The sequence below is a fragment of the Rhinolophus hipposideros genome (assembly GCF_964194185.1).
Source record: "Rhinolophus hipposideros genome assembly, chromosome: 10".
In the NCBI taxonomy this organism is placed as follows: domain Eukaryota; kingdom Metazoa; phylum Chordata; class Mammalia; order Chiroptera; family Rhinolophidae; genus Rhinolophus; species Rhinolophus hipposideros.
The window spans coordinates 50,091,645-50,106,805 of record NC_138056.1 but is presented as its reverse complement, the minus strand read 5'-3'; the positions used below and the strand labels follow the sequence as shown (position 1 = coordinate 50,106,805).

At 57.4% G+C, this 15,161-nt stretch overlaps 2 protein-coding genes across 3 annotated transcripts in view; both read right to left on the bottom strand.

The window, feature by feature from the left end:
- Positions 1–15,161, bottom strand: part of CAPN5 (calpain 5) — a 49,325-nt gene that overhangs the window by 18,887 nt on the left and 15,277 nt on the right. For both annotated transcript variants that reach the window (XR_013994145.1, XM_081061986.1), the window contains exon 3: positions 9,297–9,428. Coding sequence is in view for 1 of the 2 variants with exons in the window: in XM_081061986.1 (XP_080918112.1) it covers positions 9,297–9,428 (132 nt within the window). In the remaining variant the exon portion in view is untranslated. The remainder of the gene's footprint in view (positions 1–9,296; positions 9,429–15,161) is intronic.
- Positions 1,132–3,628, bottom strand: OMP (olfactory marker protein). Its single transcript, XM_081062386.1, has one exon. It carries the CDS (start codon positions 3,425–3,427, stop codon positions 2,936–2,938), a length of 492 nt encoding a protein of 163 aa, XP_080918512.1. The 5' UTR covers positions 3,428–3,628; the 3' UTR covers positions 1,132–2,935.

Genomic DNA, 15,161 nt, shown 5'->3' with positions numbered 1-15,161 from the left:
TGTACTGCTGTCGGGGGTGGGAAGGAGGACAGGAAGGTGAGACCTGGCTCGGGGCAGCATTTCGGAGCAGGAGATGTTACCAAGCAAAATTCCAAGTGTGGCCTCTGCAGCAGAGCCTGACCTTGGTCTCTGGGAAGAAGCCGGCCTCTCTTGGGCCTGGGACCATAGGTGGGTGGGGGCATCACCCCTGCCTATCCCAGGGGACCCGTGTCATGTGGTCAAAGGTCCACAGGCCCAGAAGCCTGGTCTACACACACCCTCTGTGACCGTGGGCAGGCCACCTCCTCCTCTGGGCCTGTTATCTCTGTCCAAAACCTGAGTGACCTGGAGGGAAATCACCAGGGGACAGAGCTCTGATGGGCCAAGTGGGGCACTAAGGTGATATGGCGATGTCCGTCTTAGCTGGTCAGAAGGACAGGGCTGGAAAGGACTTCACCGAACCAAGCTATTCCCTCTAGAAATTCTGAGGCTGGGAGAGAGTCAGGGACTGCCTGAGGACAGGCAGCAAATCGGTGACAGAAGCTGGATGACACCTGGGTACAGGCCTGCCCCCACCTCACCCACCCCTGGCTACTCCCGGTCCAGCTTCCCCCTGCCCAGCCACGCCGGAAAGTTGAGTGTGGTTTGGTGTATCCTCACCTATCCTCTCTGGGCCCCACCTGCCAAAGACTAGATGGCACCTGTCTGTGGCCTCAGCATTGCTCTCTTCATGCCCCAACATAAGCTGGTCTGGGGGCGACTGCAGAAAAAGCTGTAAGGAGTGTTGGTTCCTGGTTGGGTATCATAAGACCTGGTTCTAAATTGCATCCAGCTGTCTGACCTTGGGCCAGGTACCTGACTGCTATGAGCCTCATCCCTGAAAGCCACAGGGAAGAGGGGTTGGGAGTATGGGAGACAGTCGGGGGTGGGGGTGCTCAGGGCCATGAGGGGACAGGGCTAAGTCAGAGATCCTGAAAGGGAGGGGGTGGCTCACGGTGAGAGACTGCACACCATGGAGGCGTGAGCACATAGGCTTTATTGGGGCCACACAGTGGGCACAGCAGCACTCACACACCCGCAGGGAAGATGTGGTGGGGCAGAGTGGAGGTGCAGGCAATCTGCACCAAGAGGATTCCAGAGCTGCAAGGAGAGGTGAAGCAAAGAGGCAGAAGCGCAGGGATATCCCTGGGGGTCTGGCCTCCCCCAGTGGTCAGTAGAGAAGCAAGGCAGGCAAGCCAGGACGTTAAACACATCTCGGAAGAAGCCAGAGCCGTGCGTTTGGGGACCATAGCTCACACCACAGCCAATCTCCATCCAAAGAATCCAGATTCCCACACCTGATCCTGCTTACATGCCTCCTAAGGGGGGGCATGCCCTCCCCACAGCCTCGGCCAGGGGGAATGGCTGTGACCCTCCATCTCTCAGTGCATCTGTTCTCAGGGCCCTGTGCTGACCCCCAACCCCCACCCCAGGTAGCTATGCTTCGTGAGGGCGCGTCCCTGACAACAACCAGGGCTGGCCTCGAGACAGGGTGTTGCAGGTACTTCCTGAGGTACCCTCAGCTGATACCAGGCAGGTCAGGCCACTCCCTCAAATGGGCTCACTGGCCCTGTGCAGTGTGAAGGGGGTGAGGCTTGGGGGCCAGAACTGAATCTACTGATAATCGTGTCTCAGTTGCCCTGTTTGGGGAGTGGGTTGTGCCCAGTGGCCTGAGGCCAGTGTTCTATCATCACAGCACATGCCACCTCCAGCCCCCTTTTGACCATCAGTCATCGCAATTGTCTACCAGGCCGTCCCGCCCCACCCCTCAGCTCCACTAAAGATGCCAGGGGTGCCACACTAGATGAAACAGTCACCTTCCCTGACCAGTGAGCTGGAAAAAGCCTGAAGTCCCAGAGGGGGATACCTGAGTCCCAGAGAAACTACTGTCCCTAGCTCCAAAGCTCTGGACCCCTCCATCCACGTTCTCCCAAGCAGAAGGAAACTCCTTCACTATATTGTTTCTGCTTCACTGTGTAAACCTGAGTCTCCCAGCTCAGGAAATCTCTCTCCCCAAGGTCATCCTCATCAAGCCCCTGCTGAAGGCCACTTGGGAACCAGCCGGGTGATTATACAACAGATAATCTAAAATCAGATGTGTCCATGGGGCAGGTAAGACTCTATATCCGCGTGAATATAGCATGCTCTCTCTCCATATATATGTACATGTATAGGTAGACACATCCCTGTATGACTTTATGTCCCCCTGCCCCTCATTTCTCCCATTCTGGTCATTCTCAGGAGAGCGAGAGTTGGCCTGCACAGCCTCCAGCATGCCAGCCATTCCCCACTGCCCACACCAACACCCGCAGCCACCCTGCCTGATGTCCTGAGGGCCCCGAGGCATCGTGGGCCCACGCCAGGCCCATGCCAGGAGCGGTGCTTTCCTGGGTCCTCAGGCTGGGCATTCATCTTTGGACAAAGGGCGCTGTGGCCGGGAGGGCAGCAACTGTCTGTTTGCTGGATTCCCAAGGAGGTTGCTGTGCCATGCCCATCTCCAGAGGAAGCCGATGGCTGTTTCTTTGGATCTCGCTCCCTCTCTCTGCGTCTCCGTCTGTCTTTCTCTGGGTCTCCCGCAGTCTGTCTCCCAACGATGAGGCAGAGAAGGCAGACACCCCTTGCCCCTCCATCTTCCCACACTAGCCCCAGCCAGGCCTCTGTGGTGTACAGCAGAAGCAGAGGCAGCCAGGCAGCCAGTTCAGCTTCTAGACTACAGAGCCTCTGTATCTCCCTCCATCAGCGGGGGCACCAGCCCCAGGGGGAGGAGAGAGGAAGGATGCGGGCACAAGGGTCCCGGCAAAGCTGAGTACAGGTCAGCAGCTAGAAAAATGTCCCCAAATACACACCTGGGGGGAGAGGATACAGGCAGGGTACGGGGCAGGCGGGCGAGAGGAGGGGCAGCCGCGAGCCGCTGCCGTCAGAGCTGGTTAAAGACCACAGAGGCCTTGAAGTTGGCAGGCTCCAAGCCCTCGCCGAAGGTGATGAGGAAGTACATGACCTTGCGGATTTTGGCCAACTCCGACAGGCGCTCCCCGAACTCTAGGGCGTCGGCCTCGTTCCAATCCATGACCTCCGAGTCCTCCTTGCGCCAGAAGATGGCAGCGGGTTCCAGCAGCTGGCGTGTCATGAGGTTGGTGAGGTCGGGCGTCCAGTTCTGGGAGGTGCCCGTGATGGTGACCTTGCCCGGCTTGTCCAGCACGACGTCCCAGCGCTCAAACTGCAGCTTCTGCTGCTGGGTGAAATAGAGGTGGTACACGGACTCGGCCGGCTGCAGCAGCTTCTCGCCATCCTGGCGCTTCTCCCCACGCTGCTTCAGGCTCTCCACACGCAGCCGCAGCTGCTGGGTCAGGTGCTCGTCCAGGACCAGCGGCATGCTGAGCTGTGGCTGCTGTGGCCCGTCCTCTGCCATGGCCCAATTGCTGCTGCCGCCTCTGCCTCTGCCTCTGTCTAGGAGCCGAGTGGGATGGGGCCTCACAGCCAAGGCGAGAGGCCACCAATGAGGGGCCCCGCCTACCCTGAAGCCCTCCCCTCTTGCCCACTGGCCCTTCCCAACCCCACCCAGTCCTCAAAATAGGGTGTGTATGAGGGTGGGAGTCCCCAAATGCCTCCTCTGCACTCCAGGCAGAAGCACTAATGGAAGCACTGCAGGCCGGCAGGAGGGTGACTGGCTCCTCGGGGACCAGACTGCTGATGTTCATTGCTGTGGCAACCGCCCTGACTACCACCTCCACGGATGGGCTGGGAGCTGGCTTATTTGCGAAGAAGAGAGCACTGCATCCAGGCAGTAAGAGGAGGTGAGGGTGGGGAGCGGGTGAGAGGAGAACCTCCCTGGTGGGAGGGCTCAGGGGCACAAGGACCAGAGGGCCCGCTGGTTTGAGATCTGAAGTCACCCGAGCCAAACTTGGGAGCCATCCTTGCATGAGCTTCCCCCTGACCCCTCCGCACTGAGTCGCTAAGACCTGTTGATTCTGCCTCCCAGACACCTAGAGATCCCTCCCCGCCCAACAACCCCCACTGCCAGGGCCCAGGCCAACTACCGTCATCTCTCACCTAGACCCGTGTCCTGAAACTTTAGGGGGCATGAGCGTCACCAGCAGGACCTGGAACACAGACTCCTAGGCCCCAGCCCCAGAGCTTCTGGTTTAAGAGGCCTCCGATGAGGCTTGGGAACCTGCCTTTCTCCCAGGTTATGCTCCTGGTCTAGGGACTGGGCTTGGAGAATCACTGACCTAAACGGTTCTTATCTGCTGGCCCTGGCTCAGCCCTGCACTGCAAAGCAGCCACATGGCCAGGTTTCTCTCCTACTAAAACCCCACCTCTTATTCCACCTGTATCAATCCTCAGTTTCCCCCAGGAGACGTGAGGCCTCAGAAGAATCTGACAAACGTCTATATCTCCAGTACTTGAGGCAGTACCAGGGCCTCAGCTATTATATGTGGGCCAATGGAAGAACTGGAGTATGTGAGTGTAGTGGGGGGTGGGAGAGAGGGGACGCTGCTAAGCCATGCCCCACACAGATAAGAGGACAGAGGCCCGGGCCACAATGTAACACCTGAAAACAATCGAGGGGTCTAGTGGACCACAAGCACCGTCACTTGCTAGGTGGAGGCTAAGTGGGTCAGTGGGAGCTTGGACCCCATGAACAGCAGCAGGGCATAGAAGAGCACCTGGTCCTGTCAAGCCCTGGGGTCGGCTCTGGGGGTTGCTGGCACCAATTCCCCAAGAGTATTCGAGAGAACCATAGAACGGAGATGTGCAACTGCCTGACCTTGATAGAAACTTTTACTTTGTAGCTGGAGGGGTTAGAGAGGAAGAATATGGCTGAGGAGTTACTGTTGGGGGAGCTTCTCTTTCCTTCATAAGGAGGAGCGTTCTTTCCTTCCCAGCGCTAAATTTTGCTTTTTATGTGTACATTTGCTAGTTTTCGTCTGTGATGTCTCCCCACTTACACCGTAAGCCCAGAGAGGGCAGGGACCATGTCTGTCTTGTTCATCACTTTAAGCGAGCACCTAGACCAGACACATAGGAGGCCCCCAGAAAATACTTGCTGAATGAACGAATGAACGAACGAATGAATGCATGGTGAGAGAATGGTTGATATGATGGACCATGGGGCCCAAGGTCAAGGACAAGGTCAAGAAGATGGGCAGATGGGGAGAGTACATGGTCAGTGATCAAGGTCAAAATGCGTTTCAGGGACAGGTGTGCGTCGGAGTGGAAGAGTGACGAAGATGCTTGGAAAGTGAGGCCAGAGAGACTGATCCTTCAACTGAAGACTGCAGAGAAAGCAGATCCAGGTGCAGGCTGTGGTCGCCGTGGGAACACGAGTTCAAGGCAAATGATGGTGCAGGCTGATGGAGATGTAATCAAGAACAGAGGCCAGGTGAGGAGGGCAGGGTGCCAGCACATGGGCACAGTAATCCCTGGGACACAGCACCGCTGTGGGTGGATGGGGTGGAAAGGGCTGGGAAATCGGAGGTGCCAAGGCCTTGGGGGCGGGGTGGCAGGCCAGGGTAGCTAGTTGGCAGTGGACGGTAATAAGGTGGGCTGCACTGGCAGGGGAGGGCAATGGCATCAGCCTGTAGGGGTTTATATGGGGAGGGTGTCAGCTGGAGGCAGTACTAAGGGAGGGGAATGCCTGCCCCATCCCTGAACCTGCAGGACATGGGGGAGGTGTCCTATTGACGGGGGCCCAGGGGCCACATGACCCTAGAGAGACCCTGGTCTCGGCCTGGGCAGAGGACTCCAAGCCTGCAGGTGGAGGCTGAGGTGGAGGTTGTTACCAGGGCTTGGGCGTCACAGACAGCAGAGGGCAGGAGAGAGGGGCCAGTGAGAGCCAGGAACGGGCAGAGGAGGGAAGGGAGGGAAGGGAGGGAAGGGAGGAGGCTGCAGGTGGGGCTGGGCCCACTGCCGTCCACACACCTCTGCTCGGCCGCCAGACGCCTTGGCAGGACCCACCAAAGGCTGGATATAGGAATGACAGGGAGGAGAGAAGAAGCTCCAGACTTGCAGATGTAATTACAAAAATGTGTATTTTTTTAAAAAACACACAAGTAAACAAATATCTCTTTAACCCCAAATGCAAAGAAATATAGACAACCCTTAACACGGGTTGTTTCTGGGTAAAGAAAACCTTCAGTGGTTTTGTATTTTTCCAGATTTTTTGTCCCCAGTCCCTAGAATGGTGCTGTGGCACAGTTGGTGCTCAGTTAGCGTGTGGTAAATGAACTACGACTATACAACTAAAGGGCATGAACTGCTCATACAGCCAGGGCATGGGCGGGATGGGAAACATTTAAATGGAACCAAAAGAGAGCCTGGCTCTACCACCAGGTGCCTCCCCCGGCCCCGCCACAGGACTGCCCTCCTCCCAGCTCTGCCAACTGGGCACTCCACTGGGACTCTGCTGTTACTTCTGCTTCCTAGGGCCAGGGGCACAGCAGCCCATGGCTCAGAGCAGGGATCAGGCCTGCTCTCATGCCCAGGCCTGGGCCAGGCCCTGGGGGGGGGGGGGGAACTTCCTTGGCTTGGGCCAGGCCAGGCCTGATGGCAAACGCCCCTCCTTTCTGTCACATCCTTGCAGGCCCACCTGAAGTACACTGCCCTGCCCTCAGGGAATGTAGGCAAGTTGAAGAGACCATAATGCCCCCAACAGGGATCCCATAGGGGGCAGGCCCGCTGCCAAGAGGTGTCTAGCAGAACAGAGAAATAGATGGGGGCCCAAAAGGGGCACAGAGGGGGGTTTAACAAGTGCGGATTGCTCCTTATGCCAGGGGCTTGCCCCCCACGGGCTCCTTTAATGCTCTCATAACACTGGATGGAAACATCATGTTTACAGCGAAGCCAAGAGAAGGGACACGACCTGCTCAAGGTCACATAGCTAGCAAGGGACCCAGTCAGAATGAAAGCCAGGCCTGCGTGGCTTAAAGTCATTGGCCCCAGGTTGCATCTAGACTAGAGGTGAATGAGTGGCTTCCTGGAGGAGGGGGCATGTGTGTTGAGGGCGTCAGGCATCCCCACAGTGAGCTGGGCGGGGGGAGCAGGGGTGCAGGTCAGCTCAAGTTCCCCCATTCCGTGGAGAAAACACAGTGGGGCTGGGGAGGACCTGTGGGGCAACGGGCCCAGAAGGAGAGGGGTGACAACAAACAGGGCTCAGTCAGCAGGGACAGGAGGGGAGATAAGGCACTGTAATGAGCTCCCTGGGGCCTCGTGCCTCCCGCAGGGACCCAGGGGCTGTCACCACAGCAGCACTAGGAAGCAGACTATAATTGGTCCAGAGTGCCACAGCCTCCTGGGGACATAAGCTCCTGGCCCTCAAAGCCTCCAGGCAGGCCAGGTGCCCCGACACTCTGCAGGAGGAACCTTTGGCCCAGAGACAAACACAGGGCTGCTATGGCCTGATGACAGGCCTCCCCCCGGCAGGTTCTGGGCCCCTCATTCCACTTAGATAAGGAGCTGTACCAAGGGACCACCTGAGGCCAGGCCCAGGGCAGGAGCAAGCTAAGGCTCTTCCCTGCAAATGACCAGACAGCCATTCCCCAGGAGGGGACACAGCAGGTCAGGCTTCAGCCCCACTGAAGGCTGCAGGAGGCCTATGGCCGCAAGGTTGGCTGTGGGGCTGCTGGCCAGTGGTTGGGTCCCACAATTTGGGGAGGGGCCTTCTCTGTGCCAGGCTCCCTGCTGGGCTCACAGGGAAGATATAAACTGGCCTCGCTCTGCCCAGGGGGAATTCATCTTGGGAGAAGAGGCCACAGGAAAACACACAGCTATAGGGCAGGACGGGAGATGCGGGGCGGGGCCAGCACTAGAGGATTTCTGTGTGCCACCTCCAGCCCCAGACTGAGCCCTGACCTAGCTGACAGTGGGGATCGAAGGCAGGGGGACCTTATTCTTGGCTCAGAGAAGGGTGTTAGAGCCTGGAGGCAGGAGGGTGGGAACAACACCCGGCACCAACGCTCTCTGGGACTTGAGGCCCAGGAGGAAAATGTTCCCAGGAGGCCATCCCAGCTCAGATGCCCCAGGACTACCTGTAGGCTGTGTAGCTGGGAAGCTACACAGATTCCCAGCACCCAGCCTTTGCAAGGGCCCTACAGCCTGCAGTTACCCCATCCCCACAGGACCCTCAGGGGCCAGGCCCTGGGGATGCCCATCCCGGCGGCTTTGAGAGTCACACTGCATTCAGAAGACATGACAGCAGGGCCCCACCACAGTCCCAGCCTTGGCTGAGGGCACAGCTCCCTCTGATGGCTGAGGAACATCTCAGAGAATGAGAACAAACTCACTGCTCCTTACGTCCCACTTACATGAGAATATTCATTATGATCTATGAATATTCATGGCACACAGCGCTGCGCAAGGTCTTTTAAGTACCGTGCCTCATTTCACCCTCACACCTCCCTGAGAAGGAGCTACCCTGATATCCTGATTTTTTGGATGAATAACCTGGGGCTATTTATAAAGCTGCCATATGGTGAGGCTGGAGCCCATCCGGAAGCCTGTATGACTGAGATGCCCAATGCTCTTAAGCTCTGCTGCCCAGCCCTCATAGGAACAGCAGGAAGGGCAAGGATGAGAAAGAGGCAATGACTCTATTTGCTGGCATGAGAACCCAGGGTGTGATCCCTGGATAATTCTTGGAGAGCATAAGTCCAGCCTCTACTCCAGGGTCCCCGCCTCCCCAGGGCAGAGGCACTGTTTGATTAGAGGGCTGCACTGCCGACTGCTGCCACAAGAGGGCGAAGTGTCGCGACCAGAGCCCATTCTTTCCACCCTAAACCCTTTGGCGCTGATCCAGTCCATCAGCAGCTTGGAACCATGAATCATAGATCATTCCCACTGAACAGATGAGAAAATGAAGCCTCAGAGAAGGACAAGGACTGGCCGTGTCACACAGCAGGTACTGGCAGGGGTCTCCCGAGCCCCAGTTAGTGGTCTCTTCACCCTGCACGTGATTCAGGCAGTTTCCACATTTCTCAGGTACTGTATCCTGCCAAGTGAGTCCAGGGACACTGTGGGCCCCCTAGTGGGGAGAGGACACAGCAGAATCCCACTGGGAGCTACACAGATTCCCAGCACCCACCCCAGTTGGCAGGTGAGGAGAAGGTGATTTTAAAGCTCACCCAATGTTGGGGAGCCCCGGTGTCACCCCACCCTACCCCCTGCACAGGTTTCCATAAAGTCTCATCAGTACGTTCAGGCTGCACCTCCTCTGCTGGGCAGTGAGGGCCGCAGGCTGAGTTCACAGTCCCTGGCAACCCCTGCCCTACCCCAGGCCTCACCTTTTGCCACAAGGTCTCTCGGGAGGCGAGTGATGAGCAGGCCGCCACAAACCAGCAGTTGCCCACCTGGCCCTGGTGCAGGTCGTGGGAGCTGATGCCATCCACAAAGAGGCGGGGGTCCTCACAGATGTCCTGCAGAGAAGCCGAGAGGAGACCTCACTGTCAGCATGCAGTTTTGCCTGTCTTCCCTACAGACTGGGGTCCCCTTGTGGCCAATCAGTTTCCCCAAATCCAGCTTCCCCCAGTTGCTGCCTGGAAGGCCCTTCTATCCTACTGGCTGAAGAACTCTGCTCTTCTGTCCAAGGTTCCACGAGGACCAAATACTGCGGAAGGACTTCAGGGGCCTGGACCCTGGGCCACCACCTTTCTCCTGCCCTGCACATCCTTCTCCTGCACCAGCAGCCCTGCAGTGCCCACCCCAGCCGGCCCTCAGGGGCCCACCGTCAGGGAGCAGGCTTGGGGTGCAGGGTGGAAACACACACCCAAAGTAGCTGTGATGAGCACAGAGGGCGGGGAGAACCGGGGAGCTGGTGTGTCAGGCCCCACACGGGCACATCCTCGGGCTGTCTCATCTGACCCTCACCCCACCTGAGGAGTGTGGCGTTGCTCTTCCATTTTATGGGTAAGGAATGAAAGTTCAGAGAGGGGCAGATGACTTGTCAAGAGCACACAGCAAGCAAAGGCCGAGCAGAGCTGAGCAGACACCCACAGAGCTCCCAGAGGGCCCACCCCAGGCCCCTCCTCCTCACCCATCAGCATCTTCACCCAATGGAGCTGCGAGGGAGTGCCTACTCCCCAAGAGGGGCTACGGTGGGAGTGGGGGGAGGTAATCACTGAAACATACATTTCTAATGCCAGGAATCCCGCTGGCACTATGATCAACCCTCACCCTGGTCCCGACAGGTGGGCACTGTACTTATTTTACAGACGAGCAAACTGAGGCCCAGAGACGTGGACTAACATGCTCCAGCCGCACAGCACGAGCCCGCCACCACTTCAGCAGGTGCTTCCAAGCTAGTGCAATCACAACAGAACTAATGAGGTCCTACTGCAGGCGGCCAGCAGAGGGCAGCAGAGTCAGGAAGAGAGAATTCAAATTCTTCCCCATCTTCTGGCTGTGCAATTTTGGGACAGTGGCTTAACCTCTCTGAGCCTCCGTGTCCTGCCCTGTGCAAAGGAGGTAGGTTATTATCCTGGCAGGGCTGTGTAAGAACTCCACAGGTCACAGAGGCACAACACCTGCGGGGGAAAATGGGGAAAAGGGCTATCTGTTTTCACTAAGGTATCTGGGACCCCTGTTGCCACCACTGCCTGGGAAAACCAGTGTTTTAGAGGGCCATGTCGAGGGCTATAATTCCCCTGAGGACATGAGTGGCTACAGATGGGACTTCAGGGTGACAAGTTCAGGGCCAAGCTGCAAGGTGGCTTCCCCAGAGCATGGACTGCAGGAATATGGCTCCAGGTCACAGAAACCCAGCCAGGCAGCTATCAGGAAGCCTTGCCTCCCTCCCTCCCTGCTGCCCTCCATATCTTATCTCCCAACCCAGCACTCTGAGCCAGAGAGAGCCATGACTTAGCATCTGCCTCCCTGGGGTCCGGAAGGACAGGCGGGACAGGGGTAAAGGGGAGCTTCATATTTTGCAGACCCCGCCACAGCTCACCACAGGAAGAGACGGAGGTACCGCCTGGTGTCACCAGGCAGTGACCTCAGAGGCGCTCCCCTCAGCCAGGGCCTTGGACAGAGACATGGCTGCCCATTCCACAGAGAACACTGAGGAGTAAACAATGACGCCCAAGGTCATGAGGCAAGTAAGTGGACCAACGGGACAGAACCGAGGTCTTCTGGGCTCCCTGCCCTGAAGTCTCCTCCTCATGGAGCAGCAACTATCTCAGCCTGGCCCTGCCACCCCAGAACAGGGCCCTGGTCCTAGACACTTCTCCAGTACGAGCGCGCACACACACGCAAGAGAGGGAGAGAGCGAGCTCAGGAACCAGCGAGGCCCAGGTTCCAGGCCCAGCATTGCCCTGACCTGCTTTGGAGAAACAGGAACCTGGGGCAAACCCACCAGCCTGGGAGCTAGTAGAGAGGAAGCAGTAGCCTGGGAGTGTTCCCGCTGCCAGGACAAGCACAGGTTCGCCAGCTCTGACCTACAGAAACTGTCCAGTCCCATCCTACATGACCCTCTGTCCTCCCTCCCAGGGCTTCTGTCTGCAGCCCCAGCGGAACCTGCCAAGCTCTGTTCCTGACACTGGAGGTGGGCAAAGTCAGGCCCAGGCATCTGACAGTGGGAGCACCTGGGGTCTGTCTTGGAGTCCAGAGGCCACTTTGGGGGACCCTGAACGGAATAATCACAGAAACAGTTCATAATGACCAGGCACTACTATGTGCCTGGTACTGTGCAAAACAACCCAGCGAGACAGGTACTGTAGCATCCCCATTTTACAGGTGAGGAAATCAAGGCACAGAGAAATTAAAACAATTGCCCAGGGCCACCTAGGAAGAGGTGAACAGAGATTCAAATTCAGGCAGCCGGCTCAGAGCCTCCTGGCGGGCTAGGATTTATGAGCGTCAAAGCCACCCTTCCTTCACTTGACCCCTGCACCTGTCCCTAACCCACCTTAGGGGGTCTCACTATAGTAATGAGACCAAGGGATCAGGGGCCGCCCAGACCCTTACCCTCACCACCACAGGGCCAGGGTTCTCAAAACAGTGTTTGTCCTTCCACCTTTCCTGGCCCATCAGCTAGACACAGAGCACAGAGCTGGGCAAGGAAGATCCCAGCCTAGAGACAGGGCCCTTGAGGAGGAGAAACTAGTTTCTGATCCTCCATGTGAACACAGCTGTGATAACAGGAACCCAGAGAGATCAGAGGAGGCTGCTTGGAGGTGGTGACACCAGCAGGGCAGGCATGGAGAGAGCTGGTCGGCAGGGAGACTCCAAATGGGAATGGGGCATCCAAATCTGCCTAAAACACGATCCAGCCACCCTCAAGATAGCTCCCACCTGACACTATCCTCCCGGGATCCCGGCCACCTGTCCATCACCTCCATCACTGTCCACAGTGAGCTTTGCCTTGGGGTCTGCCCTGCAAGTTTGCAAGCTCCAGGGCAGGGCCTGGGCCCGACTCTGCCCACCTCCAATATCAGAGCTTGGCAGATTCCTCTGGGGCTGCAGGCAGGAGCCCTGGGAGGGAGGGAGGACAAAGTGGCATGCAGCATGGGACTGGACAGGCACCTGTTGTGAGCCCTGGGCCAGGCTATCCCCTAGGGCTGGGGGGTGATGATTCCTCTGGTCAGCAAACCTCTCTCTGGGGCACAGCCTTCTGCACGGGCAGTTACCTCTCAGCCCCTCCCAGCCTGTTAGACCAGTTCCACTGGGCACAGGTCACAGCCCATAACTACCTCCCTCAGCAGCATAACAAGAACTTCAGGTTTCCAGGCCCGGTGTACAAACAGGAATGCAGCAGACAGCAGATCCAGGGTACTTTCCGCCCCTCCTCGTCTCCCCCTCCTCTTCCATCCACCTTCACCCCAGTCACCTTCTCCTGGAATCTAAGACCACAGCAGGAATCAACCAGACAAGTGGGGCAACAGGCCGAGGAAGGAAGCAGGACCTCTGCCTGGGACAGGAAACAAGGGCAGTGTTCTCAGGGGTTATAGCGTGTCCCCCCACCCACCCTGCAGCAGATTTGCTTCCCTCTCACATGCTCCCTGTCTCACCGCAAGGCGAGCCCATGAGTATAAGCCACGGAGGGATCACTGCTGGGCAGGGCAGAGGCCCAGGTGGGTGGCTGGCCTCAGTGCAAATTGCTTGTTTCATGGCATAAAGGGGCCGCTGTTCAGTACAGCCAGGAATGGGCCTCCAGGTGCTCTGTGATGAGCATGAGCCCCGGCACGGGGCTGGGGGCCAGCAGGACACCTTGGGAGAGTTCTGTTTGTAGGATCCTACTTGGTTCTACCAAGGGACCTGCAGGCTCACCTCCAGAGATGGGGGGAGGCAGAGTGCTGGCTGGGGGGTGGGCACTCTGCCCCCTCAGGGATGAGAAGGAGCCCTACTAAGGTCCTGGGCCTGAGGGGAGGAGGCTTCACCCTACTGATACAGGATAGTTAGCATGTCCCTAGGTAGACAGGGTGGTCCCTGGTGGAATAAACAAAAGACAGCCATATCCTAAAACTCCAGGTTTTGAAATCACTCCTTCGCTCCAGGACATAATGTAACAAGGCCTTGAGGTTAATCGTAAAATTCCTTTGGGCCTGACAAATGGAGCTAGACCTGATAGATACAGTGGGTTATTTTGCTAATTCCTTTAGGATGGGCAAGCAGAGCAAACCTGGTAGATGAATTTCATTACAAAGCACCAATTCCCTTCTTCAAACAAACAGTTCCCTTCTTCTAACAGTTCCCCTTCCCCAAGCAGGTAAGGGAAGGTATAAAAGTAAGAGCTTTTGCCTCAGTCACGGGGCACTCTCACTCAGGACCCCCTCCCGCTCGGGAGCTGCAACCTCTTCTCCTGCTTCTAATAAACTATCCTCTTTTTAAAACTTTTTGCCTCTCTCTGGTCCATGTTTCCATTCTTCGACTTCACGAGACACGATCCCGGCCCACGCCCAGAAACTGCGGGCAGATCCAACATCACCTACATCACTTGGGGAATCACAGGAAAAATATTCCTCCATCACTATCCCCAGCCCCTTTACATCCATAACCTAGGATTCCCCCTGAGTCAGGCCTTCCTGACTGACCGTCCCCTTCTCCTCTTACAGTCCCTGGCCAGGCCTGTGGGGGAGGCCAGCAGATGTTTACTGAACTGGAAGGAACAAGGAACCTGAGGGGAGGAAGAGGGTGTGGGCCCAAGGCAGGTGTCCTGGATGGAGACTGAGGGACGTGAGGCCTGGTCCTACCTGCAGAGTAGGTAAGATTGGCAAGAATTATTATCTCCATTTTGCAGATGAGGCAACTGAGGCTCAAAAAGGGGAAATGACCTGTTCAAAGTCTCACTTCCCATGAGGTAAGGCCAAGTCCATCTGGCTCAAAAACCAGCCTCCTGTTTCCATTTTGGAAGAAAGAGGCCGGTCAGCAGGGAGGCTGGCTGAGGAGCTCCTCTAAGAACAGAGAGGCCACGACTCTGGTACAGACTAACCTGGAGAGAAGGAGTAGAGGTGGGTGGGCGTGAAGGAGGGCCTCCCCTGTGCTGTGAGAAGGTTGGCGTTTTGTTCTGTTTGTAAACAGTCAGGTCACAGGACCCAGGAAGTGAGACTCCACAGAAAGACAGCGGCCTCCGGCCAAAGTTCCATCTCACTGGCCAAGGGCCAAGCAGCTGGGAGTTAGTGGTCACCCCACTGGGCCAGCCTGAATTCCTGCTCCACCAAACCCCATCCTGTCAGTGGAGTGACAGCCTGCCAGGAACACTGGCCCTGCCACCACCCAGCAGGTACTGCTGACACACTCTGTCACAGCCTGGTCCACAGGGTCTCCCCTCCTCAATGAACACCCCTCAGCCAGCCATGCCTGGCCCTGAGCTGCCTCCCCAACCCAGAACTGACCCCCCACAGCCACTCCTGCGTCCCACTCAGATATCTCCCTCTCAGTACCAACCACCACACGCCATTGGTCACCGGCCTCCACATCCAGGACAGGAGCTGCTCTGCTTCTCCTTTCAGTGTCTAGAAAGGGCCGTGCACCCAGCCCAGGGAGGAAGGCAGTGAAGGAGGGGTAGTGTGGCAGGACTCCTGAACTGGCGAGGAAAGAGGCCCAGAGAGGGCAGGTGACTCCGCCAGGGTCACACAGCAGGAGGGTGCTGAGCCCGGCTAGCCTGGCATTTCTTCCTCTCAGGGCACCAAGCCCAAACTTCCCCAGCCAGGCCT